The 25579-nt window shown below is 42.5% G+C and overlaps 2 protein-coding genes across 3 annotated transcripts in view; one reads left to right on the top strand and one right to left on the bottom strand.

Moving 5' to 3' along the window:
* Positions 1-8717, top strand: part of sardh (sarcosine dehydrogenase) — a 41258-nt gene extending 32541 nt beyond the window's left edge. For both annotated transcript variants that reach the window (XM_076758998.1, XM_076758997.1), the window contains exons 19-22: positions 1236-1398; positions 2027-2195; positions 2958-3093; positions 5884-8717. In XM_076758998.1, the coding sequence (XP_076615113.1) occupies positions 1236-1398; positions 2027-2195; positions 2958-3093; positions 5884-6012 (597 nt within the window). In that variant the 3' untranslated portion in view covers positions 6013-8717. The remainder of the gene's footprint in view (positions 1-1235; positions 1399-2026; positions 2196-2957; positions 3094-5883) is intronic.
* A 113-nt stretch (positions 8718-8830) lies between these two features.
* On the bottom strand, positions 8831-25048 carry dbh (dopamine beta-hydroxylase (dopamine beta-monooxygenase)). The gene is made up of 12 exons (XM_076759000.1): positions 23525-25048; positions 19751-19897; positions 18331-18588; positions 17704-17880; positions 15104-15206; positions 13919-14085; positions 13603-13746; positions 12171-12209; positions 11715-11774; positions 11401-11528; positions 10889-11048; positions 8831-9465 (listed from the first exon to the last, which is right to left on the bottom strand). Exons 1-12 carry the CDS (start codon positions 23891-23893, stop codon positions 9358-9360), a joined length of 1860 nt encoding a protein of 619 aa, XP_076615115.1. The 5' UTR covers positions 23894-25048; the 3' UTR covers positions 8831-9357.
* Positions 25049-25579: the final 531 nt, after the last annotated feature.

Genomic DNA, 25579 nt, shown 5'->3' with positions numbered 1-25579 from the left:
TTGAGTTTGTCGCCTTTGTATCTGGTGGAGTGTGTTGAGCGTAAGTGCAGTCCTACATGTTCTGTCCTCCCCAGAGTTTCATGGTGTACATATGGGGCACAGGGTGATCCCTGGCTGGCCAGATGGCCTGGCTGTCACAGCACCCACTGGGGAAACTGTTGGAGAGAGTTTTCTCTCCTCATTTTTCACTCCCTTGCATATTTTCTCACTTGCTTACTTTCCCCTTCAGCTTTCCTCTTTCTGATATAAAATATAAATACTGTATATTTTTTGCATCCTCAGCATTCTGGTATTTGTCAACCTGGGTGTTATTCTCATATTGTTTTGTTGTTGTTCTCATATTGTGACTACAGTAGCCTGACAGATACAGGGAAGATCTAAACAGGAATCATCTTAAACCCTTTAAGTTTGATTTAAATTAGAAACAGAAAGCAGTCCTGTGGAAATCCCTGTAGCTGTTGTTGCGTGGCGTGGCACATCTGCCTCTTGGCTGCCATATTAATGTGCACACACCGGTTTCTTTACACTGCAGCATGCTTGTGTGCATCCTAGAGATGTGGGAGAAAATACAGGACGACAGTTTGTGTCTGCAAGGACAGCAGCTACAGCTACAGGGATTCCACAGGACTACCCTCTGTGTTTTTTTGCAGTTAGATTCACATGTTTTAGAGATTATATTTGTTGGATTGAGTTTTTTGTTTGTTTGTTTGTTTGTTTTTTGAAGGCTGCCTGAGGCTTGCACTCTTTGCCTCATTCAGCACTGTTTGGGAGTATTTTGTCATCTTTTCATGACCAGTATTCACAATGGATGAAAATATGAGAATAACATCTAGGTTGATAAGCTCTCCCTTCTCCTTTTGATTCATAGCGTCTCCTTTCCAACCTCAATTTTCTCCTCCGTCATTCTCCGCCTGTCAGGCTTCCGTCTCTACCTGCTTCTCTGCGCTGTTTCTCTATTCTCTTTCCTTTCACCTCCTTAATGTGCCTCCCATCATTTCAACCTCTTAACCCCCAGAGGTGTTTTTTAATACCTTTCAGGACAACACCCGTTTCTAAAGGGAGATTACAGCCTCCCTGTGTCCCTCTGTGTGCGCCTTATCTTATCCCTGCATCTATTCTATTCCAGGTCTTTTCTTCTGTTTTCTGCGCTTATGTGTGCGTGTGCACAAGCAGAACCGTGGCAGCTTGGTCCTCTACATGCCTCTCTCCGTCTCTCTATCCCCGCTCTCCTCCAGGTGCGAGCTATGCGTCTGTCATTTGTCGGAGAGCTCGGCTGGGAGCTGCACATTCCCAAAGACTCTTGCCTTCCAGTCTACCATGCTGTCATGGCTGCTGGCGCAAAACACGGCATCATCAACTCAGGCTACAGGGCTATCGACTCACTCAGCATAGAGAAAGGTAACTTTCAATAAGAGGTCATAAATAACTAACTCTAACATACAAATCCAGCTCAGGTAGAGATTTACTGGAATTTATGCCTGGTCCACACGTACACAGGTATTTCTTAAAACAGGATTTTACCTTAAAAAACCCCTTTCACAGCAGTACTTAAAAAACTCATGATTACGCAATAGCACTGTCAAGGGCATGCCAAACCAACTGTATGGTTGCAATATCACATAAAGCTATTCCCAGTAGGCTACCTGCACCTGGAGTTTCTGGATATCTTCACCCTCGGGGAGTTTTTCAAAAGCTCTGTTTTTAGAGACCTAAAACTGCGTTTGTATGTAGACAACAGGCCGAAGTGCATAGAAAAATCTACAGTTTGAAGTATAAGTACGTGTGGACTGGGTTTCAAAATAAAAGAATTACCTCTTATCCTGTGGGTTTGTTACCATTTTAATACAATATTCCTCAGTGTAGCTTTAACTTTATATCAAGCTGTAACTTTATAAAGAATACTCGGACTTGAGCGACCTGTTGTTCAAAATTAACGGCTCACAGTTGTTTTGCTCGCATGTCCACCTTCCTTTCGGTGCTTCTCAAAGCTAATGACTTTGCTGTTTTTTCTTCCTCTCTTTATCAGGATACAGACATTGGCACGCTGACCTTCGCCCAGATGACACACCCTTGGAGTCTGGCCTGGCCTTCACCTGCAAAATGAAGAGTTCGATCCCATTCCAAGGCCGTGATAGGCTGGAGAAACAGAAGGAGGAGGGACTGAGGAGGCGCATCGTCTGCCTCACCATTGACGAGTCAGTAAAAAAGGCTGATATTGTGTTCTAGTTAGAACAAATAGAATGAACAACGAGCAAATTGTCTTTAGAAAATACAGCCCCGAACTGAAACTTTGGAAACATTTCCTGCCTTTTTTCTGTCATAATCTAAATGAAGTCAAATACTTTGAATGTTTAATATGTTTTCAGACAAAAATCTAAGATGTAATTACACCAACTTGTGGTTTGGTTATAATTAATGTTTAATCTTCAGCTGGAGAGTTACATCCTCAAATGAGTTTTACAAACCATACAGTGCGTGTATCAAACCAGTCTATCAGACTCAAAAATGCATGATGGTGATACTAAAAATAAATCTTTCCTTTACTCCTGACCCTGTTTAAATGTTGGACATGCAAACAGTTTGCCATCATTAAAGCATTGCTTTCTTTATGAGGAAGAGATGTTATTAAGGTTGACATATCGTGTTTGGGCCTGACAGCCATGATTAGTGTGAATGTGTGCAGTTGTGCATGTGTTTGCATTTACAGGTGAATCTTGTGTGCACGGGAGGAGGTCGGCTAGAGTCTAAGTCTAATGAGTTTACACTCAGCAGACCTCTGCACTATACGTGTTGCTGTGCACATGAGCAGATTTCATTAAATATGCTCTGGGTTCGCCACCAACTTGGATTGAATAAATAAATTTTGTGCGTGTGTGAAATAAACATGGCATGTGTGGTGTTTGTTTGCGTGTGATTAAAGACTTCCTTCTCTCTCCCTCTCTATCTCAACCTACTAGGAAAGTGCCGATGTTCGGTCTGGAGGCCATTTTCCGTAATGGAGTTCCCATTGGTCACTTGCGGCGTTCTGACTACGGCTTCTTCATCGACAAAACCATCGGTTATGGATATATACGCAACCCCGATGGAGGAGTGGTAAAGGCCACACAGCACCTGCACACTGTATCCTATCATTACCCTCTTTTATTGCTCTGTGTGTAATAGGTTCAATTCCATTTTCTGGACTAATTTTGTTCCATATTCTGGGTCAGTTTTCTTCAAATCAAGGAAATGTTTTGCCTGATTAAGACTGAAAAAGGCAGATTCCTGCACAAACATTAAGAACACATCTTGATTTTACAAAACTCAGTTTGCAAGCAGGTGAACCGTCACACAAGTGTTTTTATGACATTACCATTTGATGACTCAGTAATAGAGGAGTTTGATATTGTCTTAAATTTGGCACACCATATCTCATTTTCCTAATGCTTGGATGATGACATACACCAGAAAAACAAAGCACTTTATTTGTGTTTGAGCCGGTGCATCAGTCTCCTTTTGGTAGGTACTTTAGGTGCTATCGGCTCCCTATCAGGCCCCACCACTCACTTCACACTGAATAATAAGTTTTATTGGCCGGCATGGAGTTTTTAGTGTTTCTCTCCTGATCCAGAATAACAGATGGAACATCAAACAGGAGGATGGAAGCAGCATGAGAGGCACACAGTCATTGGTTGAAGTGGCGTGCTCAAAAGCAAAGACATTTTTTAGATTCTGAAAAATAGAACAATCCTTCTGTGATTTGTTGAGTATTTAGATCTGTATCTATGAATGTGTGCTCAATAGACGCACACAGTGTGGGTTTGTGTGTGGTGCTGTAGCACGTCTGCCTTTGTGTCTGCGTGCTCATTGGTTTAATATCCTTCCCCGAGTCGTGACCGACAAAACAAAGCGGATTGACCCTTTGCTTTGTCGGGCACTTCAGTTTGGAAATGCACTCAAATGTGGACGCGTGCACAAAGACACAGACACACACGCACGCACACGAGTCTATGGGATCTAGTCTCCTGTCACTCAGTATTACAGAGCACATCCCCTACAATCACATCACTGGCTTCAGCAGAAACAAGTGTGTGTGAGTGAGAAGTGTCGTCTCTCCTTTCTCATCCTTCATTCATTCCCCCCTGTTTTTTTACACAGCATGTGCTGACTACATATTCTCGAACACCTTCGACTCTGTCCCTCGTGCTTCCTTTTTCTTTCAACGTTTCGCTGCTCTGTGGTTTTAGCGTATCCTCCATTTTCATTTGCTGTCAGACACAGTGCTATACATGTGTCAGTGGTGTTTGACAAGTAGGTGTACTCAGTGATTTCTGGAAGAATAAGTGGTTATTCAGTTGAGCCTGTGTGTACTGCACCACCAAATAATGATGGGCAACATGGTAAATGAAGTAATTCACAGTGAAACAGCAGTTACAGCTCGGGTGAAGTGGAATCAGTCAGGTTCCTTATATATGATTGGATTGCTCAAAAGTGGGCGTGGCTTACCACTGGCCTCCACCTGTGCCACCTTCACTTGTGTTGCTCGATCAGGAGGAGTGACTTAAATACATCAGACCTCAACCACAAAATTTTTGGTAACTGACATCCAAACAAACACCTTATGATCAGGTTTTATGTTTGTGTTAGCAAGTTATTCCAGATCACATTTGATTGCATTTCTCTTCAAGGTGAGTAATCAAGGACCTTGTAATATTTTACAGGAAGAGAAAAGAGAGACCTTTTGATCTGGAAACAATGCAAGAACGATCATTTTAACATATATCTTAAACATCGAACACAGGCACAAAGGATTACTCGGAAAATGCCTTTTTTATGTCCCTGTGTCTTTAAGCTTGCTTGCCTTAATCTGAAATTGTAAAATAAAACAGAAACTGTTTACTCCATTTAAAGTATTTATGTATTTGTAAAAATAAAAATAAACCCAGTGCTAAGTGTGAATAACATTATTCTTCACAAACTGCACTTTGCAAGTCATGAGACACCTCGTAGCAGGAAGGCGCATCAGACATGAATGTCTGCAGTGGGTGCTGTGAACGCATCCTAACTGGTTTCTTTGAGTAAAGAGGAAATAAGCGCAGCGATATTTCATCACATTGTACCTGACTGAAGGGATCTAGATAAAGAATGAACTCCATTCACGCAGGAGAAAACTGGTATCATTTTGTATCTTAATAGAATACAGTGATAGTGGCAGCGTGCTGCAGGGCTGCTTTTAAGAAATCAGGGGCTGAGAGCATGGTGAGGGAACAGTGAACACAGTCAAATTCAGCTCAATTATGGATCAGTGTGTTGGTTGATGTCAGTGTCTGTAACACTGATCCATTCACACTGAGACGAGGGCATCAGCGTCCTTCCTGGTGTATCTTTTGCTGTAATGTCACATGGCTCCGGACGTTTTATACTGGAGTAAAGGCAGCTTTGTCCTTTAATAAGGTTGCTGGTTGCTGTTCCCTCTAAAGCCTTCAGCATGGAAGTAGTAGAAACTAAGTGGTGATGAGAGTGAGCTCTGTCTGTGTGAGAGAGAGACAGAGCAGCAGATCAGTGGGAGAGCTGCAGGGATGTCAGTGAAAAGGGGAAGAAGGAGTCGGTGGGAGAAAATGAGTTCTGCGTGTTATGAGGGAGCTGACATTCGCTCATGAGTGAATGAACTGCTCTCAGTGTTTTATAGCTCCTTCGCCGTTCTCTGCTGTCAGGTATGAGCGTCCTGAAAATGTCCATTCCGGAACACAGTTTTCGCAAATAGCGTGGATTTAATTGGTCGTGTCATTTTCACTCTTGTTTTAATCTCCGTCATGTCCTCGTCGCCCTCCCCTCTCTCCTTCCCTTATCTCCCTCTGTCACTTTCTTATTTTCACTCCATCTCTCTCTTCCTGTCTCCGTCAGGTGAGTGCTGATTTCATAAAGAGCGGCGAGTTTACCCTGGAGAGGATGGGAGTGACGTACAAGGCCAAGGCCCACCTCAAATCTCCATTCGACCCTGAGAATAAACGCGTCAAGGGCATCTATGCTTGAGAAGGACCACGCATGTGAAGGCACCGTGGTCGAGGAATGAGGCAGAGACGGTTTTTTAGGTGCGGATGCAGCTGTTTTTGAACCTCTCTGTGAAACGCCAGGTATCTCAAATGCTGATAGTTTTATTCCAAGTGTATTTGTGATTTGATGGAAATGAGGGGGATGTGATGGAACTCATGCCCACTTTAAAATGTAGTCTTCTATTGATGATCTGAAATCTGTGTCAACATGTGAAAGAGGTGTCGATTAAAATCTGACAGGAATCTGTTTTACACCCGCTCTAGGTTTGAGAGTAAACGTGTTCTCTTGCGACTGCTATCATAGCAGAAGTACTACTGCGAAGACAAATTCAATCTTTGTATCTCCAGTAATAAGATTTTTTTTTTCTTTCTGGTACACCTGGGGAAACTGAAAAAGACCCATTCATGATCCAGCTAACTTTGAATAAGCCTGCACATTTCCTGGACTGATCTCAGCGAGTTAAACAGCACACGATAGTTTTTTTTTTTTTTTTTTGAGGCAGTTTTATAAAGAGAAACTAAACTGAACCATCAGCAGTCAAATTGAGCTTATTCAGAATGGGGCCTTAATCTGTTTGCAAGGGGTGAAGTTACATCTCTGATTTTTAAGCCTCCGCTGAAAACTGTGATAAGCCTTAACGCTCAGTCACTCAGAGAGTCTTAATCTAACTTTGTGGAGAAGTAGCGGCGAGCACAGCTGTGGAGCTGAAGACAGTATTATAGGTGTGATGGCAGTGTTTTATGTGAAGCGCATACAGCTGCTGCCCCTGTAACCAAAGTATTGGTAGTAGGACTGAAATGCATGCGAGTGAAAAGTAAATACCATAAATTAGTGAGCCTTTGTGTACTTAAACTGAAGAGAAAACTGCTTCTACCTTTAATTCTAATTTTGTCCTTCCAGTGCACAGTATTATGTGGTATTGTGTTGCTGTAATGTTTCATTTCTAATTTATCCTATAAGACCATAGAGTCCTGCATCAGGGAATAAAAGTCAAACCATACAGCACAGCTTCAGGCTGTTTGAGTCAGATTACAGTGACTGATGTTTGTGCTGATAACAATGACTAAAAAGCAGTTTTGCTTGCTTGTGTGCTGTCTAAATCTTAGGCAGACGGCCTGAGTGTTTATCAGAGTTGGATGGAAAGGGAGGAAAAAAAACACCTGGAGGCCCATTTTACCAGCCGGGGACAAAACACTGCTGGAGAAAAATGACAGAAATAGACGAGAGTTATCAGAAAGCGGCTGTTACAGATAGAACTCCCTTGTTTTCTGATCGGTCCCCTGCCGCTGTGCTCCGCGGTGATAAACTGCTATCGCTGCCGCTTGCAAACTCAATTCTCTTAGTTTTGGAGAAGATGCTTTGTTATTTAATAAGGCTATCTACCAATCCGGGCATTCTTAAGAGCTCTCGCTTTGTCTTGCTTTGCTGTTAAATTAGACAGAACCCTTTGTGCATCTGTTTTACGGTGAAGCCCTGCGAGCCGTTCAGGGGCCATAATCAAGTCTCCTTTTACTGTGATGCGTCTGCAGGAGTCGTTGAGCAACAGCACACTGGAAAAAAAAAAAAGCTTTGGCCTCATTAATGCTTTCATTGAAAATGTGAACTAAGCACAGCAGAGTGTATCAGGACTGTTTTGTAAGACTAATTAAAATGTAAATGATGTTGAATCAATTACCCAAGTCCTTACGGGTTATTTGGGACAGGTTGTAATTTTAGAATTAATTTGAGAACGCGGCGCCTTTATTTATACACTGTGTGTGTATACATGCGGAAAATCCAAAATTGCCAACAGGTTTGCTAGCCAGGAAGAGCCCAGTTTCTTTATAGACAGTTCAGGGTTGTTGGAATGGAAAGTTCTTCCTGTGCTTTCCATTTAACAGCACAAACTGTGAGTTAAACAGCAAGGAAGAAACCACTCGTTCAGCGCCTTGATAAGTGATTCATGTCTTTAATGCAGGTGCAGGTAAGTGCAAATTTATCAAAGATGTTCTGTCAATTCTTTGCGCTTCCATCAGCATGTACAAGCTACAAAACGCAGTTAGTTTTAGGTTCAGCACTTCACATAGAGTTAATTATATTTCCCATCTGTGTTTGCATCCGCTCACGCTGACACAGTTTAAGCCAGACAATAATCAAAGTTGATCACACACTCTGTGAGAACAGCAGCCTAAAAAGTTCGTGGAGGGAGAGGAAGGCATTTGTATGTAAAGGTATTATTTGCCTCTCAGATGTTTTCTGCTGCACATTCAGCACAAAATGTTTACTAATGTGGAATGATTCATTGATTCTGCCCACAAGGCCATTAATCATTGAAGTGGTTGTTCTCAGTAGTGGCTTAGGTTAATAACAAGATTTATATTGGAAATGTGAAACAGACTGATAAAACACTCACTAGCAGTGCTCTGATTCAGTCTCTTTTTTTCTAATTCCGTTCATAGAGTTTCTCTTCCTTCCGTAGTGCATATGTGTGAATAACGATTGAAAGCAGGCGAAGTTGATTCTTACTGTAAATGCAAACAGTATAAATTCTTCTAAATATGCTTCTTAAAATTGTTATTCTTCTTATTGTCTAGTGAGCATTTTTGTCCAGTTCAAAGAACAAAAAAAATGACCAGAGGAAGGATATGTATCGCTGATTCTGTCCAAAGTCCATCTCTGTGTATTAATAAATGACTTTCTAACTGCCAACATTGTTGTGATATTTTTTATTCAACAAGGAAGAATTATGCAACGACACACAGGGGCACATTACAGTGGTAAACCGAAAACGGTCTTTTTTTTTTTTTTTTTTCGTTTTGATTGATTACCACTCAAGTCATTCATTATTGAACTGTTTATTACAGACTGAATCTTCGCCAGATAACAGAATGTTTCATGTCTTAATGACGCTTGTTAGTCATTATCAGAATCACGGGGAACAAAGTGGAATAATTTACTTCTAAAGTAACGCAGCAGAAGTTAATGGCCAAATGCTTTACTTTACTTTACCCAGCACCAATTTGTCAGCCACTTATTTTTCTTTGGGACATGCCAGTTCCAATCTTGAGAAAAAATGGCCTTTGATGCTCTGAAACAGGAACAGGATTATGATTGTGTGCATACTCTCAATAATACCGACAGTGGATGTTTATAGAAGCATATAATTACAGCAGGTGTCAGAAAACCCGGTAGAGGACGTTATCTGTCCCCCAAACAAGATAAAAACAGATAAATCCACCTCAAATTCTGCAAAGTCACAGGAGCTTCTTTACTTCTTTAACCTTCCTCAGGTTAGCTGTCCTCTCCTGGCCTGAAGCATGCTGTAATGCCCCCCCCCCCCCGCGCTCAGACCGGGGGTGGTTGGCTGGTGGGAAGTGCTCCTCCCTCGCAGGGGTAGCGAGGTTTTTCAAGGATGGAGGTAACCACCGGTACAGGCTGTTTGTCCCACTCTCCCTGAACAGAAACAGATACATGACGTTGGTGATGGGTTGTTCGGCCAAAAGATATTTAGACAGGCTTCATTAGATAACTGCACAGTTGTCACAGTCCAGTGTATGAAACACAGTGCATCTTCAAAAAGTACACTTTTTTTTGCAGCCTTGAGTGTATTTTAGTGGGACGGCGTTAAGACTGTGAAAAGGCTGTTGCTTTCTTTTTTTTTTTTTGACAAGGTCAAACATTGCCGTGTTTTTGTGAGAAATTATTATTTTCTGGTCAGTGTTTTGCCAGTTAATCTGTCACTTTTTTTTCCTGCTTGTGATGTTGTTGCTGATCGTCTGATTCGCTGAAAGTGAGAACTGTTGGAGCCGGTGTACTTGTGTGTGCTGAGAGCTCAATTTAAATGTCGTTGCTTTGTGAGTTTCTTTTGCTTTGCTTTGCTTTTATTACATGTTCTTTGAATGCTTTGGACGTGTGGAGCTCACCTCATGTGTGCCTGAGCAGCTGGTGGGTTGCAGCTAAGTGAGGGAGTCAAAAGCCAGTCACCTCTCTGCAGCAGGGGAGCGTGAGCTGTGGCTGATTTCAGCTCCAAATTGTTTTTGTTGAACTTCAGAAGTTTTTTGCTCTCCTTACCAATTTTGTTAATAGAAGTCCTGCCTGTAGTTTGGAGCGTTGTTCATCATTCCTTGCAGTTTTTTTTTTAGTGCCAATCTGCTGCCCTTTATATGGAGTATCGACACTACAAAGACTAACAGTGTGAGAGCCTGACTATGAGCCTGACTGCTGAATTACTTTGAGATTATTTCACGCTTGATGGCTTCACCCAAAATATCTTGAAAGCGGTCGTAGCCAAAGACTTTCAACTGCCTTCCAGCGGCGGCACCATTAATGGACTGCATGACAGTTGATGAAAAAGACCACCCATTGTGCTTGACGTTAACGAAATGAATGAATGAAAATGAATACAGCATCTTTCTGCACGTATGAGGAGATCAAGCAGTGTGCTGTGTATGCGTCCTTTCATGAACCCCATCCTGTTCCTGGTGTGGGGTTTTGTGCTAGTTTCCAAACCCTCATCAGCTTATTTTATTTTGTCTATGTGTTAAATGTGGGTGTATTTGTGTGTTTGGTTTGCTGTTGCACAACTGATGTTACACATCAAGGAGAAACTTTTTTTTTTCTGACAGAAACTTGATCAAGGCCACCGCACAGTTTTGAACTATAATTGATTTGTCCGTTCTGATCCAAACATCATGTGTCCGTGTGTGTGTGTGTGTGTGTGTGTGTGTGTGTGTGTGTGTGTGTGTGTGAGTGAGTGTGTTCATATTACAAGTTGTCCGTTCATCTGGTCTGACTGTGCTCTCCACCTGATGTCTGCTTTTAAACTGGTTTAACTGGTAGCTTGCCTTGTCAGGTGCGTGAGTGATTGGGGACTTACAGGAAAGAGACGTGCAGTCGACTGGTTGCAGTGCATGGAGATGGGGGCTGTGTTGTAAAGGGAGTCCAGCACCTCTCCGGTGAACGTGTCCCACTGTAGCTGAGAATACTGCTCCGTCACACTAACGTCGGCGCACACACACTGGTCATTTCCGTGGAACCTGGAGGGAGGAGAGAGAGGGAGCGGTTGAAGGAAAGTCGATAAAAGAGGGAGGCAGGGTGAGATTGAGAAAGGAGGACGAGATTGAAAAAAAAAAAGCAGTTAGAATTGGCGTTAGGAGAACACAGTTTCACTTTAAAGGACAAAGCATCTGGTTTTTGAGATTAAAAGAAGTAATCAGTCTGGTTCCCGGGAGCGAAGGGTGGAGGGGGAAGAGATGAATGCTGAGACCAAAAATTGCTTAGTCACGCGGGAGATGGAGAGGAAGATGCAAAATAAAAAAGAGAGAACGAAGGACAAGGGTAACAAGCAAATGATTTGAGGGAGGGAGAGATGGGTTGTGCGTGTGCTACCTGTTAATGAAGTTGAAGAATTTCTGAAGGTGTCCTGTGTCAACGTGGGTCTTGCAGAGCTCCAGCTTTGTTCGAGGGTAGTAGTGAATGTAGTTAACACACATTTCCTCCATGATGCCAAAACCTCCCTGAGGGGACAGAGATTTGGATGGAGATGGAGAGGAAGGCGTAGACACACAGCACAAAGAGCAGAAGGATTACGAGAGTGGAGGGAGATAAGAGAAGGCTATACTCGGGCTTCTGCTGTTGTTGACAGTGCCCAAGGTGAACTTTAGCAATATACAAAGTGTGGTGTATTGATAGGTGCTGCTCACCACTGTAGGCTTGCTCCTATCTTCTGTGTTATAAGTGCACTTTGTTATGAGGACGTCGCCCTGCAGGATCAAGCACAAACACGCCAGCGGTTCACCATATTTCCAGTTTAACGAAAGAGCGTTGAAGATAATTCAAGGTTATCCGGGGAGTTATTTAAGAGAGCCAGTTGTTTGCGGGGACAGAGTTCTGCCTTGATGAGCTCAGCTGCTGCAGTTCAGTTCAGTCTGTCTCCTGAGAACTTCCTATCACAGCGCTGATTTTACAGCCTGTCCCTATTAACACTCCATTTAAGCACCTTATGTATTCTAATTCAATACTTTAAATGCAAAGAGAGGGGGGGGGGATACATCTGGGGCACTGCCATTCAGAAGTAGCTGGCTGAGCTTGCAGAATTGTAAAATCCCACTGCCTTTGGTCATTTCAAATGCAGACAAAATGATCAACTTTATACTCACAGGTAAGACGTTCACCATTTTCCTCAGAACTCGGATCGTCTGTAACCAAGAAGAGAAAGACACAGTACACTGAACGTTCATATTTGAGGTTTCTGTGTTCTTTTATCTGTGTGTTTGGACATGAAAACACACTAAACCTGGAAATAAGGCTGTTATCTATGATGTGATTAGAATGAATGGTTTCTCCATTTCCAAAACACTGACAATGATCTAATTGGATTGAACAGAACCAAGCTTTGTTTAAGCTTTTCCAAAGTCAAAATAGATTTCCTTGTTACCAGTGGATCTATTTCTACAATGCATTTCCCTCCCCAACATCTTAGTTGTGGGCTTAATTAAACACTTTGTGCGCGGTAGATTTATTTCAAACACAGAAAGATAAAACACCGGTTGCTCTTGAAGCTTTCCTTGGAGGCAGCTTTCATACTTATTAGCTGTGTGTGTGAAAAGGTCTAATAGCTTTGCTGAGAGTGGTTTGATAAAGTCTTCATACGCCTAATGAGGCTGCAGGGTTTGAAACAACACCGCCACACAGGTACGCTCAGATTAATCTGACATCAACAGCAGCTGGAGATTGTATCAGGCAGTGGAGCAGATGTCCTTCTGTGCTCTGCGTGTGCGTGCATGCATGTGTGTGTGTCTACCTGCCTCAGGATATTGTGCATAAGAAAAACACAACAGATGTTGTCTGCTGTCTCTCAGTAATGTTAATGTTGCTGTTTGTCAGATTTGATGGTCAGTGTTTCAACGTATGAGGCCTGAATTCACGTCGTGACTGATTTAGCTGAGGCTGCTAATCACAGAATCGTTTCTGTAGAATCCTGACGGGTCAGCAAATTGGACAAGAGCTCGGATAAAAGCTCAGGTACTTGTTGATTGGCCAGTAACTGTACGTCAATCAAAAGTAGTGCAAGTAGGTATATGCTGTGTGTTTTTATTATCAATACTATCAATTCATCTGTGTAGCCAGAGCCGCACACGCTCGCTCCTGTGTGCCCTTCATCCCCCATTGTTACAGGAAACATGGTCACAATCATTTGTTTTTTAGATACTCAATATAGTACCGAATGTGTATTGTTTGCAACAAGTAAACAGCGACAATGAAGCATTTGTTTGTTATGAAACCTTTGTATATATGGATCACCCACTGCGAAATTAAAAACTAATTCTTCTATTTTAATTGTAACAAAATGGCTGGTGTCTGTTTTAAAAGGTGCAGTAGGAGAAGTCAGTTAAAACAACTAGCTTCAGACGTTATTTGCTGAGGATGATCTTCATCCCAGTGGCACACAGCTCAGTGTGATGTGTAAGTCAAGTACCTGAAAGTAGGCAAAACTCACTTTTTTCCAGTCTAATACAGAATAACACACTGCACAGAGGGGGACCTCTGCACCGAGTTCCTCTGGGTAAACTGAGGCCTGCTGTTGCTCACCTGGTAGTGTGTACTAAAGTGCTGGTCCTCCTGTACCACCTCCAGCTCTTTGCCTCCCCTCACCAAAACTGTCCTCACCCCACGACCCGCCAGGTGGGTGTGCAGCTGGGACGCGAATATATAGATTCCTCCTGGAGGCAAAGCCTAGACAGACAAATGGGCAGACAGACAGAGAAACACACTATGTAAGGTCAAACCAAGAGCTTTGTGTTTTAGGGCCCAAAACTTCTAAAAATGTGGCACACCAGCTGAAGTATTCACCCAACATTTGAACCATAAATAATGCAGTAAATGATGGAGTTGTTTGTATACACACTGTCTGGGTACACTTGGAGGTGCAATATCCACTGAGATAGAAGGTGTGTTGTTTGGGTGGGATAGCCATGACAGGAGTATAAACGAGGCCCAGCTCCATGATCCCTGCGTCATACCGCCTCAGACTGCGGGTGTAATGCAGCCGTATCCCTGATGAGTCCCCACGGCCTGCGTAAGGAATATCATGGAATATTAAAATACGTCACATACAGTCATCTTGCTAGTAGATGGCATTAAAAATTCCAGCCAGAATGATTTTGCACTAAACCGAGCTATGAAGTATGTATGAATGAATAAAAAAATGTAATTACTGCAGCCGCTGTTTATCTGCAGAGCAACAAACGGAGGATTCCAGAGATGAATATGATGCAATACAATAGAAAGTGAGATTATGTCGCAAAAGGTGTGCTCTCTATGTGGTCCAGGTAAATACACAAGCTGCTGCATTTTGAATCACCTGGAGTTTATCTAGGCCAGAGGAGACGGTGTTACAGTTGCTAAGCCCACTGAGGAAAAATGTGAAAAAAAAAAAAATGACTACAGCCTGACAACACTGTTCAGATACGAAGAGCGGTTCTGGTGATATTTCTAATTAAGGAGGTTCCCTTATCTTCAGTTCTACTCCAGTGAAGGACTTTTGTTTGCTTGTCATCCTCCATCTCTCTCTCTCTTCCTTTATTTCCTATTATCTCTCCACTGTCGGCCTTCTCATAAAGGCATAAAATGCTCCATACATACTTTAAAAACAAACCAAATCAAGATCACTGAGCACACCAGTGTTTCTATTATTCTGGCTCGATTGTTTGTGTCAGGGATTCTACATTGATGCAAAGCGTTTCCATTTATCTCTGTTGAACTGCAGGGACATTTGAAGGATGAAGATGAGACGATGCACACAATCATAATAACAGAATACAACTGTAAAGCAAAAAAAAGAAGAAGGAGAGAATTAGGAGATGCCTGCATATCGTGAGGTCAGATAAGGATAAGGAAGGCAAAGTCTGCTGTGACTCGTACAGGCGAGATCAAAAGGTATATCTGGAAAATTTTAAATGAATCGCTCTGCTGAAGATAAGCCCGGCACTGATCGGGGGGATACGGGGAATCCTGCTGCTTGCATGTGTGAAGGAAAAAAGACGTGTGTCAGTATATGCTCAGGTTCAAGTGTGTGTGTTTCTGTATGTACCAGCTATAAGGAGAGGGTTGTGGTAATGGACCTCCAGACGAAGGAATCTCGAAGAGCCTGGTCCACCCATGGGCAGCCCTGCATCAGGAGGATAGTAAAAAGCCTGCAAACACACACACACACACACACACACACACACACACTTCATTATTCCTCTCAATTATGCACAGTTGCTTTGAAGTCATTGCAAAGCCTCACATAGTGTACAGATGATTTAGAGCTGTTGAGTAGTACAAATATTGCCAGGGATTGGACTGGTGATTGAAACAGTGGGAGTGAGGAAGATCTCTCTAAACAAAGTGTTTTAGTGAAGGAGACCAAACTATACAGTCACAAACTGTGACCTTTCTGGAAAATAACTTTTCTTTTTGCATCATATCCTGCTCATTCTGTTCAAGGCAGACACTGTCAGAGGGTGAGAAAAGAAGTCACCCACATGTATACTCCTGTGCAAACGTGCACCAATTATGTGTTGAAAGACGTCTATCTGGCTTTGACAGGTGTTTTTCAAGCTTCCAGGTGAGAAAGTTTCATTTCAGCCACAGTAGGATGTCTTAAAATTCAATTTCCCCAATCCACCTGAAGTCAGTACCCCATCCTCTTTAAGATGCGATCCCCTGTCAGAGCGGTATATCTAACGAATCACAATTATATCATCCTCTGGCCCAAAACACAGAGGTAATAGAGAGCCTCTCTGGCCCTGCTAGTGTGATCCTCTACCATTTTTGATGATGGCCTCTAAAAATAACAGCATGCCTACTCCCAACCACCCACAGGATTTAAAACTGTAACAGCAACAGTTTGTAAGACTGAAAAAGACATTTTCAACTGAGTATGATACAGAAAACCGATTAGATTTCAGTCATTTCAATCTTTGCATCAGCTGCGTTCATTGCTGAGAACCTTTAAATGTGATTGAGGCCTTTGGGGAAAAATGTTTATGGATTATTTCCACACCTGAGAAATAATTCTTATATGAATGCGCCCTCGGGGATGCTGGTCGAACTTGTGAGGTATCATTTCTTTTTCTCCCTCTCTGACTCCTTGGAACCTGAACTGCTCTGCATATCTTAGCGAGAATTAATTTTCCTTGCTGGCCCCATGGGCGTCAAACCTCCACGCTATTATCACGGAATCTTGATTTAATCATGATTCATCATCAGTGTCTTCTTCATTTCAAAGGGAGGTCCACCATAAGCCTTTCGCTTCTGCTGATACACGCAGTTTGTAATGGAAGGAAGAATTGTTTGATTTAATCATGTCGTAAGAGTAAAGTCCTTCGGGACTTGCTTTCTCCCCAACACGCACCTCTTTTCCTCTGGTGCCGTCCTCTCTCTTCCCATTCTGACAGTGTCATACGTTATTGCGTCTCTCCTCTCTCAAACTTCCCCCACTCTATTTCCCCTCTTTCTCTCTTGTGTTTTTTTTTTTTTTTTTGCAAGGCCACGTTTCCCTTCTCATGCGGTGCCGGGGAGAATGAAACAACACTATTAAGAGGTGATGAAAGAGGCCTGAATATTTCCCACCTAATCTTGTCTTCACAGCTCACAGCTCACAGAAGGCATCCTGCTTGTTTTTGTTTGGCTGGCAGATAATCCAATCAGAGAGGGGCCAGGCTGGCTGTGATACAGTGGCGAGCAGAGCAGAGAAATATGGTGACAGGCTCACCGTTGCCTGTCCTCTTTGCTTTATGTGACTAGCAGGCTTGCTTGCTTGCTTGGTCAGCTGGCTGGTTGGTAGCCATAGTACATAAGTGCAGTGATTTAATGCCTGATACATGACTGACTGACTAGCTGGCTGTGGAAACAGGTACGTTTCTCATGCAGTTAATATTACATTTGGGAGCGCTGCCTGAAAAAAGGCCTGTTTCCAAAAAATCTGGAAAAAGCTGAATGCCCAAATGAAGTTCAACGAGTGGACTGATCAGTTTTTTTAGCTGGCTGAGTAGTTGGCTAGCTTAGTGCGAGGCCATAGCCAGGACTGAATGCATCGGTGAATAAGACCATGATGAAACCTGTGGATGTACCTCTTTCTAAGATACCGATGCACATAAATATGTGGTTTATGTTGAGCAGGTTTGTGAATATTTGCATGAGCATGACTTCCCACATACAGACTGTCTCCGAGCTTGTAATAGATTTGTGCTGCGTGTGGGATCATCTTTACAAGGTTCTCTGCTCGCAGTTTTAGGCTTGGATATTACTCACGTAGGAGTTTTTGTTTATCTCTTATAATAGGTACGAGGACTGGACCAAAACCAAACTCTATTCCAACTCTTTTTCAATTCGACACCTGTTATGTGCATTAAAAAAGTTGTTGTTGTAGATGTTTATTCAGCTTTACATTCAGCTTTTATTTAGCTGTTTGTATAGCTGCGCCTATGGGCAGCTCGAGTGTTAAATCTTTTGCAGAATAATGACACTCTGGCTGATTGTTCCATCGTCAAGGGGCAGTTTTAGGGTCAGGACTTATTCGTATCATAAAAGTTATATTCAGTCAAGTGTTGAGGATACGTTTGCAGGACTGGTTTTTGCATTTTGGAAAGACGTCATGAGGATGGAAGTAAGAGAATGTGCGTGAGCGTCTGTTTCCCATCACACCTCAGCACCCATAGCCCATGCAGCCAGCACATGGCGACAGAAGTTGAGCTTGCCCGGCTTCATCTTGTCATCACAGGAACCGCTGTACTGTGGAACATCGCTGACATCCGGAGAACATTCAAACACTTCCATGTGATGCACGATGGCCTCGTTACCTGGAGTTACCACTGACTCATACTGACAGACACAGAGAGAGGCGGAAAAAGAAACAAGTGAAAAAGAGAGAGTCGTGTTTTTTTTTCTGTGTTTCTGCTGGCTGAAAGTTGTGGCAATGATGTTACCTCAGAATCAATAGAAAACATCTCTGAAATGAACTGAATGTAATATTCTGTGCAGTAACTCCTCTATCTCATTCTGCAGTTCACATTTCATCACATTATAGACACTATATCTATTTCTGAGAGGACAAAAATAAAGATGTGAAGTGAGGTGTTGTTGGGTTGATATATTTTCTGGGATTAATACTTTTCTTTCTAACCATGACAGTGCGGCTCTTGTTTTGTTTGGCCCAGCTGGTAAATAAGGAGCAATAATAGCTGCCTGTGCACCATCTCCATCTGAAACACCCACTCTACTATGTGTAAATACACTCAATGTAATGGTTTCCATTTTTAGAGGCATTTATACCATAACAATGTGGTTCTTGGGCATGTTTTCAGGCAGCGTCTGTATGAAGCACCAGTAGGTGGTCTCTTGATTTGGTATGATGACGTTTGGCGCCAAGACATCCAGCGTCTGCACATCTGGAGGCAGCGTGGGCGAAGGTGTGTCGGGGCGCAGCATCAGCACCCTCTGCACTCCCGTGTGGATCCGGGACAGGTTCAGCTGCTCCAGAGAGGTAAGTGGTTGATCCAAGAATCCATAGATGATGTGCACAGTTCCCTCCTGACCAAAACAGAAATGAAAAGCACGAAGCAGGACATAATCAGCAGGGACGCGTATTCCAAATTAAGTCTCTCATGATTATTATTATTTGGCTGAAATGTCTGCTAAGGCAAACACAGAGAGCTTTTCATTATGTTGTCATAGTGATGAGCACTGGCTTTGTGTCAGCAACTTTAGAGGTCTGATGTGGTGCCATGGAAACCATAATCGTTATAATGAACATTTCAGTGGGTGGTCATTCCAACTTTCAGAGTTTTTTTTATATCCACACCTGAAACCATGAACGCTCCATAGTCATCACTCACACATGCATTACTGGAACACCATCTTACCCGCCTTCCTCCCATGTTCTTGTCACCACCGCTTCACTGTCAAGTTCAGTCAGTTCAGGATTGACAGACATCATTTTTGCTTTAGGTCATCCGGGACATACAAAGCAACATGTGTGCGCTCAGGTAGAATGGTGGGGCAACAGTGTCAAGGAGAAAATCCTGCTGTAAATCGTGATTTGTATAGCACTTCTCATACAGGTTAGTGAAGTCCAAAGTGCTTGACAGGTGGCCAATGAAGAAGACAGCAGAAAGATGAAGAGGAAAACAGGGAGACTACTGACAGCAGAGCACTGCAGCAGAGGAGAATCTCCTGCCTTAGCCAGTGAGGTTAAACAGACAGGCTAAATCCATATAGGATTCTTCAGTAGAGGGTAAACGGGTGCACTGCTGAGTTTGCTCTGGCAGTTTACACAGCTCATGAGATATGGACAAGCTTAACATGAGGATAGCTAAGAAAGCCACAGCTCGGTCAGCTGTGTGAACCTTCTTCCAGCAGTTAGAATAACTTGTTGCTGCTCATTCAGGTTTTAAGAATTTCTTCCAAGTGAAGATACTGCAAAAAAAAAGTGGAGTTTTAAGATAAAAGAGGCAGAGACCAATTTTCTCTAAAAATTCAATGCATCCATAAACCAATCCACCAAAGGAAAGCCTCTCGTTGAGGTTATCCTGAGTACTCGGTAGCAGACAGAATTGATGTTGCTGTTAAAAAGTCCAAAAAACAAATTATTTTCACAATCGCACTCTGAAACTAATAGACCCACATTCTGCTTCCCTGACACACACAGACACACACACACACGCACACACTGTGAAGGAAAGACTTTGCACACCTCTATGAGGTAGTCTCTGGGATCACAGGTACTGAACGCTCTTTTGAAGAGCAGGTAGTATCCGTCGGGTTTCTGTTTGGCGTCGATCAGCTCGTAGTCTTGTTGGCTGTCCAATGAAACGTGGCCCTCGCTGTCGCTCCATGCATCCTGAAGGAAGAGACACACACATTAACTTTGGCAAATCTGTATTTCTTGTCATTCATCACATACGGTCTCTATTTTAAGTGGGTGGAGATTAGACAATAGACAACCTTTTCTTAACTGCATATTTGAGGAACAGTTTATGGAAATGGCTCATTTCCATTTTAAAGGAGGTATGGAGGCTCGGCACAGCAGAGCCGGCCTCGCCAGATGAAACTCTTTATTCAGCCGTGAATACTGAATATATTTCAGGGGCACTGTGTGTCCATGCAAACCGGGCTGGAGAGTTATAATAAATAGAAAGTGCAGATGCGCATTTTTCAAAATATATATTGTAAAAAAAAAGTAAGCAGGGGTTCAATTTTGCAGATAAATATTTGAAGGGGAACACGAAAGAAAGCTTTAAAACAAGCCCACACAGTTTTAATGGGTTGTTTAATAGTGGATTATATGATATTGAATTATGATTATGAGACGCATATGTTATCATGATCCAGGAAATCAGTGATACTGTGGCGGTTCATGTTGGGAAACCTTCCCAACCCAGTGTACAAGACTCCACTTCTCTACCAGCAGGCTTTGCAACAGCTCAGTCTATCTGCTTCTGTTATGTTTCTCACATTCATATCTGTCCAGAATAGCACCAAAGATCTCTGTCTTTATTTCTGCCTCCCTCTATGTCCCTCTTATATAACTGTTCCACACAAACAGCAAAGACTCTGAAACCAACGATTTTGAAAACACATACAGTATATACAAATCTAAAATAAAATGTGGGCAGCGTGCAGTATGTGTTAGGTGTGTTACATGTCTGTGCGCAGAATAGCTACAACCTCTGCAGATGAGTGAGAGACAGAGTCATGTCTGGATTATTTAATTTAGAAAACATTCAGTTCTAAGGCTTGAAAATGGTACGATTATATGTAAAGTCTTGGTTTTAGTTATGTTGAGGTTGGAGAGGGCTTTGGTTAGATCAACTATTGATGAAGTTAGTGATCTCTTACTGATCCACTCCCAGTTTGATTCCAATGCTGGGCCCCACTAACACCTGCTATTAACATTCTGCAAGCGTTTACACCTTTCAATGTGTTCTTCCTTATCCAGACACTGACTGCATGTTATGCCAAAAAGATATTTCCCTGGACACTGTTTCCTTGCTGAGCTTTGGTGGAGAGATATTATCACAAAGAGGGAATTTCATACTAAAAATGACTTTAACTTTGGTAGACACTCACTTGATTTCAGACTGCTGAAGCCTCTAATTAACTTCGACTAAACTTCACAGAACGAGGGCTGTGGATTTTGTCCTCAATCACTTCCATTAGAATGCCTTCATGGCCACTATGGAGAATAGGGACAATTACTTTGACTTAAAACACATTCGGCGTACATGTGTGTGTGATTATTGTTTTGAAAAACATTTAACCCATCCTTATTTAGGTCCTGATGGGGATTTGTGCTTTCCAAAGGGAGGTACAGGTACCCCCACCTGTCCATTAGAGAATCCCTGAAGGTATAAATTAATCAGTATCTCTCTTGTCTGACTCATTAGTATCACTAAAAAATACTGAATATACTTAGAAATGTGCTTTAGTCACCCCATCCTCTGTATTCATATCTCAGACAAAGTCTACATGGCCTGATTTGAATACACTGAATTAAAAAGGGATTTTAGGAGTCCATGAACTAGAGCATATCTAAAATGTGCCTGGCTTTGTGAGAAGTAACGTGTGTGAATGAGAGTGAGAGAGAGAGAGAGAGAGGGAGAGAGAGAGAGAGAGAGAGGGAGAGAGAGAGAGAGAGAGAGAGAGAGAGAGAGAGACTATAGCAGTGACCTTTTTTCTGCTGGTAGTTTTACCCTCCTGGGAGAAGAGAGACAGAAGGGACAAAGAGAGGGGTACAGTCGGCGAGCAGGGAGGATCGATGTAACAAGAAAATACTTTACAGTGATACGAGTGCTACATTTTGATGGTTTGATTTGAAACTGCAGGAATGCGATACACTGGGATTTGGGTGCCTTGACGGGAAACAGTTCTAAATTTAGAAATTAGGCGGAAATAAAAACAGGGCTCAAAGCTACTGTAAACGAATGCCATGCAGTGTCTCCCATTCTTCCAAAAGAGTTTGATGAGAATAAGAACACTTTGTTAACTACATTTGTTTAATTACATTGCATTTAATTACATCAAAGATAATTTTAAAGCACCAAAATCTATCCCTTGATTATCGTAAGCTAAGGTGTCTACGGTACCTCAAAGGCAGTTCACTAGCTTATTTAACTGGTGGTCTGATTTGTGGATTATTATTCAAGGAATAGCAACATGTGTTCAGAAATAGATGTGCTGGTATAAAGACAGACTGCTTAGGGACTTATGAGACCTGAGCAACTGTGTGTTACTTCCATCCTTCCTGACGCTCTGATATAAACCATCCAATAGCCTTCGTGTCTGCGCCTAGAGAGTGGCCTCTGGAGCCCTGCAGGCTCCCTCCGGCCTCAGATTGAATCATAGCAGAGATTCCCGGCAGAGATTTCTTTTTCTGTGTTTTATCTCTGCTGAATAAGTCAATAAACCTTTACAAATGCACTTGACTGCTCATCCTCTGTTTTTTTTTTAAATGCCTATTTTTATTCCATGGATATCAATCAGCTATAAAATAAATAGTAATACAGTTTATACTGTGTGTGATCCATTAGCCATGAACGCAGACATGATCCTCAAAAATAAGCAAAAACAAGTTTAAGCTATGGCTGATCATTAAAAAAAAAAAAAAAGTAACGTGATACTTTCTGATAGGCAGGCAGATAGCAGTTACTTATTTACTGATGGCTTTCACCTTTTGTAAATTGTAAGTGCTTTTACAAACCAGGAGGTGCTTCCTGCAGAAACAGAGTCTTCAAGGTCCCAACACACGTCATCCATTCACCCACCAATCTGATGTTGGCCTCAGTTCTTGTGTTAATGCGACACAGATAGATTGACAGGGGATCATTTTTAAGTGCAATCAATATTCACCCTGCTTCCTGTTTCTGATTAATAATTCCACAGAAACCGTATCGACCAAATGTACAAGAATCGAAATGTAAATGGGATTTTTATTTCAAGATAAATTGTTTATCAGAAAAATATATCAGAAAAGAAATCTTTGTTAAAAAGAGCCAAAATGAGGCATTTTACACACCTTAATGAGGACAGAATTCAATTTGTTATGCTAATATCTTCTAATGATTCCCAGATGAACTTCAGCTATTAGTGCAGTTTGAGTGATTTCCAATTAGCAGGGCCCGATAACATCCATTGTGACTATGTGATCATGAAGCAAGCCGTCCGCCAGCTCCTCATGCAAAAACACCAATCTCACACCCCAGGGACCGCAGACAGATGAGGAACACTAAGAAAGAGGGAAACCTCCACTCCCTCAGGACCGTCATGTAATCTCTGTGCTTTTATGAATCTGACAAGTGAACATAGAGAGAGTGAGAAAGTGATATTACACCTTCTGTTTAGAAACCTTTCAAATCCTTATATTTTAGAGGCAAGTCCTGTGTCAGTCTGGCATCTTATAAATTCAACCTCCAAACCTCCTAAATTCAGTCATCTGAAAGGTTATGCAGATAGTCACTGCACTGCTTACCCCAAAGTAGCTTTTAGTTCCTGTGTTCCACAGCACCACCAGGTCAGCGTTGGTCAGCTCCCCGCGGTCAGACATCCCCAGGACCACGCCGTGTTTGAGCTCTGCCACCCTCAGCTCCATGTAGATCTCCTGGTTGGCGTAGCTGATGTTCCAGGCCAGCTGGAGCTCCCCGCGTGGGTCAAGGGGCACACGGAAAGGCATGGGGAGAGGTGGGAGACGGCTGGAGGGGTTTGAGTTAAGGCTGGACACTTCGACAGCAGTGGTGGGCGCCTGATATGAAGCCACCAAGATGACCATTAGAGCGGCCAGGGCAGTGAAGTACATGATGGTGACGTCCTGAAGGCGAAGGTTCTTATTGAAAATCCTCATAGCCCCAGTGTTGGGTCTCAATCAGCGTCAGTGCAGTGGCTCAATTTATTGTTTGCTCTTTCAGGTGTTTTTGCTCTCTTCAGAGTTGATTTGAAGTTCAGTCCATTAAGCTGTGAGGAAAGTTTGTTCTCCAGCGCTGTTGTACCAACGCTGTGGCTCTGCAGGAGCTCTAACACTCCAAACTCAAACACTCACTGGTTTCTTTTGCCTTGTCAGCTCTGCTCTGCTTTCTGGCCACAGTAGACTGAGTATCTCCCTCGCAGTGGTCAGGTGAGGTTGTTTATTCTTTTCTTCCCATGTTTTCTATCCTCTTCGGCGCTCGTTTTCTGAGAAGTTTGACTTTCTTTTGAGTGAACTTTCCAGTCTTTAGGTTTCTGTGTTTCGAAGTCCTTGTGGGTATTGTCTCTTTCCTCTGAGCAGCGGCGCTCTCTCTCTCTGTCTTATCCCCCTCCCTGGTTTTTAAGAGACTCCTCCCTTGTGAGTTGTCTGTTTTTATCCAGCCTAATGGTATTACATTTGTTGTGGAAAATTGGATTGTATTCTTTAAGCCCTGGGGTCAGCCATGATTCTGCACATCTGCCAGCCCCTAATTGATCCAAATTCAACCATGGACATTATCAATGACAATCTGCTTAGACTAAGTAAACTTAATTGCTCACTCCATCTCTGTTTTTTTATTTATTTATTTATCTGTTTTTTTTTGGGGGGGGGATGCTTTCAGGAGCATGGATCACTTTCTTGTACATTTCCTGACAAAAATCTTTCCAAACACTACACCTCTCACCTGGATTGTTGGGTATTTGATTGAAAGCAGATTTAGATGGCAGCGAGCACTTGCGGAGGCGTAAACAAGGCATTAATGCATTAGGCCCTTTCCTTAAGCCACCGCCTCAGGCTGCAGAAGACCTAATCAAACTGTCAATTATGGGTTTCTAAAGCAAGAGGGACACGTTCAGATTGGTTTAAAAGGTTAGTATAGCCCCCCTAGACAAGTGTGTGTGCTTTTCTCTGTGTTTGTATCTGGTGAGAAACAGGTGAGTTACAGGATTTTAATGGAGTTAAAGTGAAATGAAGCACTGCTCTTTGGCCTGTCCCCGCCTTCTACGCACATTTGAGAATCAATACAGTGTAAAAAGATTACAAACAAGAAGCTTGACATTACTGATTACAAAATCAGCAATTACAGAAAAAAAGACCAAGAAGGAACTGTAGAAAATCAAAATGATTAAAATAAGTACAGTTATATAAAAACATAAATGCATTTGAAAGGGCTGAGAGACTGAAACCAAATAATGGTTTACATGAGTTAATTCTGTGTATAGCACCACCATTTGGGTTGCAAACACTATGAGGTGTCACACAGAGAGTCCAAACAGCCTTCCACTCATTGTAGGTGTGAACATTTTCGAGGAAGAAGAAGAACTCCTTTATTAATGGTCCTTGAGGGAAACTCATCTTTACTCTCTGATTAGTACTATATTACACACACACACATGCAACTGATGTGGAGAGAAATCAGAGTAATGGGTGGCCACAGTGCAGCGTCCAGAACAGTTAGGGGTTAATTGTCTTGCTCAAAAGCACCTCTGCAGTGCCCCCGGAGGTGAACTAGCACCTCTCCAGCTCTAATCCCCAAGCCAAGTCCTTATGGACTGAGCTACTGCCACCCCACCAAGCTTTTCTGAA

Source organism: Chaetodon auriga, chromosome 19, assembly GCF_051107435.1.
Source record: "Chaetodon auriga isolate fChaAug3 chromosome 19, fChaAug3.hap1, whole genome shotgun sequence".
NCBI lineage: Eukaryota > Metazoa > Chordata > Actinopteri > Chaetodontiformes > Chaetodontidae > Chaetodon > Chaetodon auriga.
Note: the sequence above shows the minus strand (reverse complement) of the source record. Positions and strands in the feature narration are given on the sequence as shown.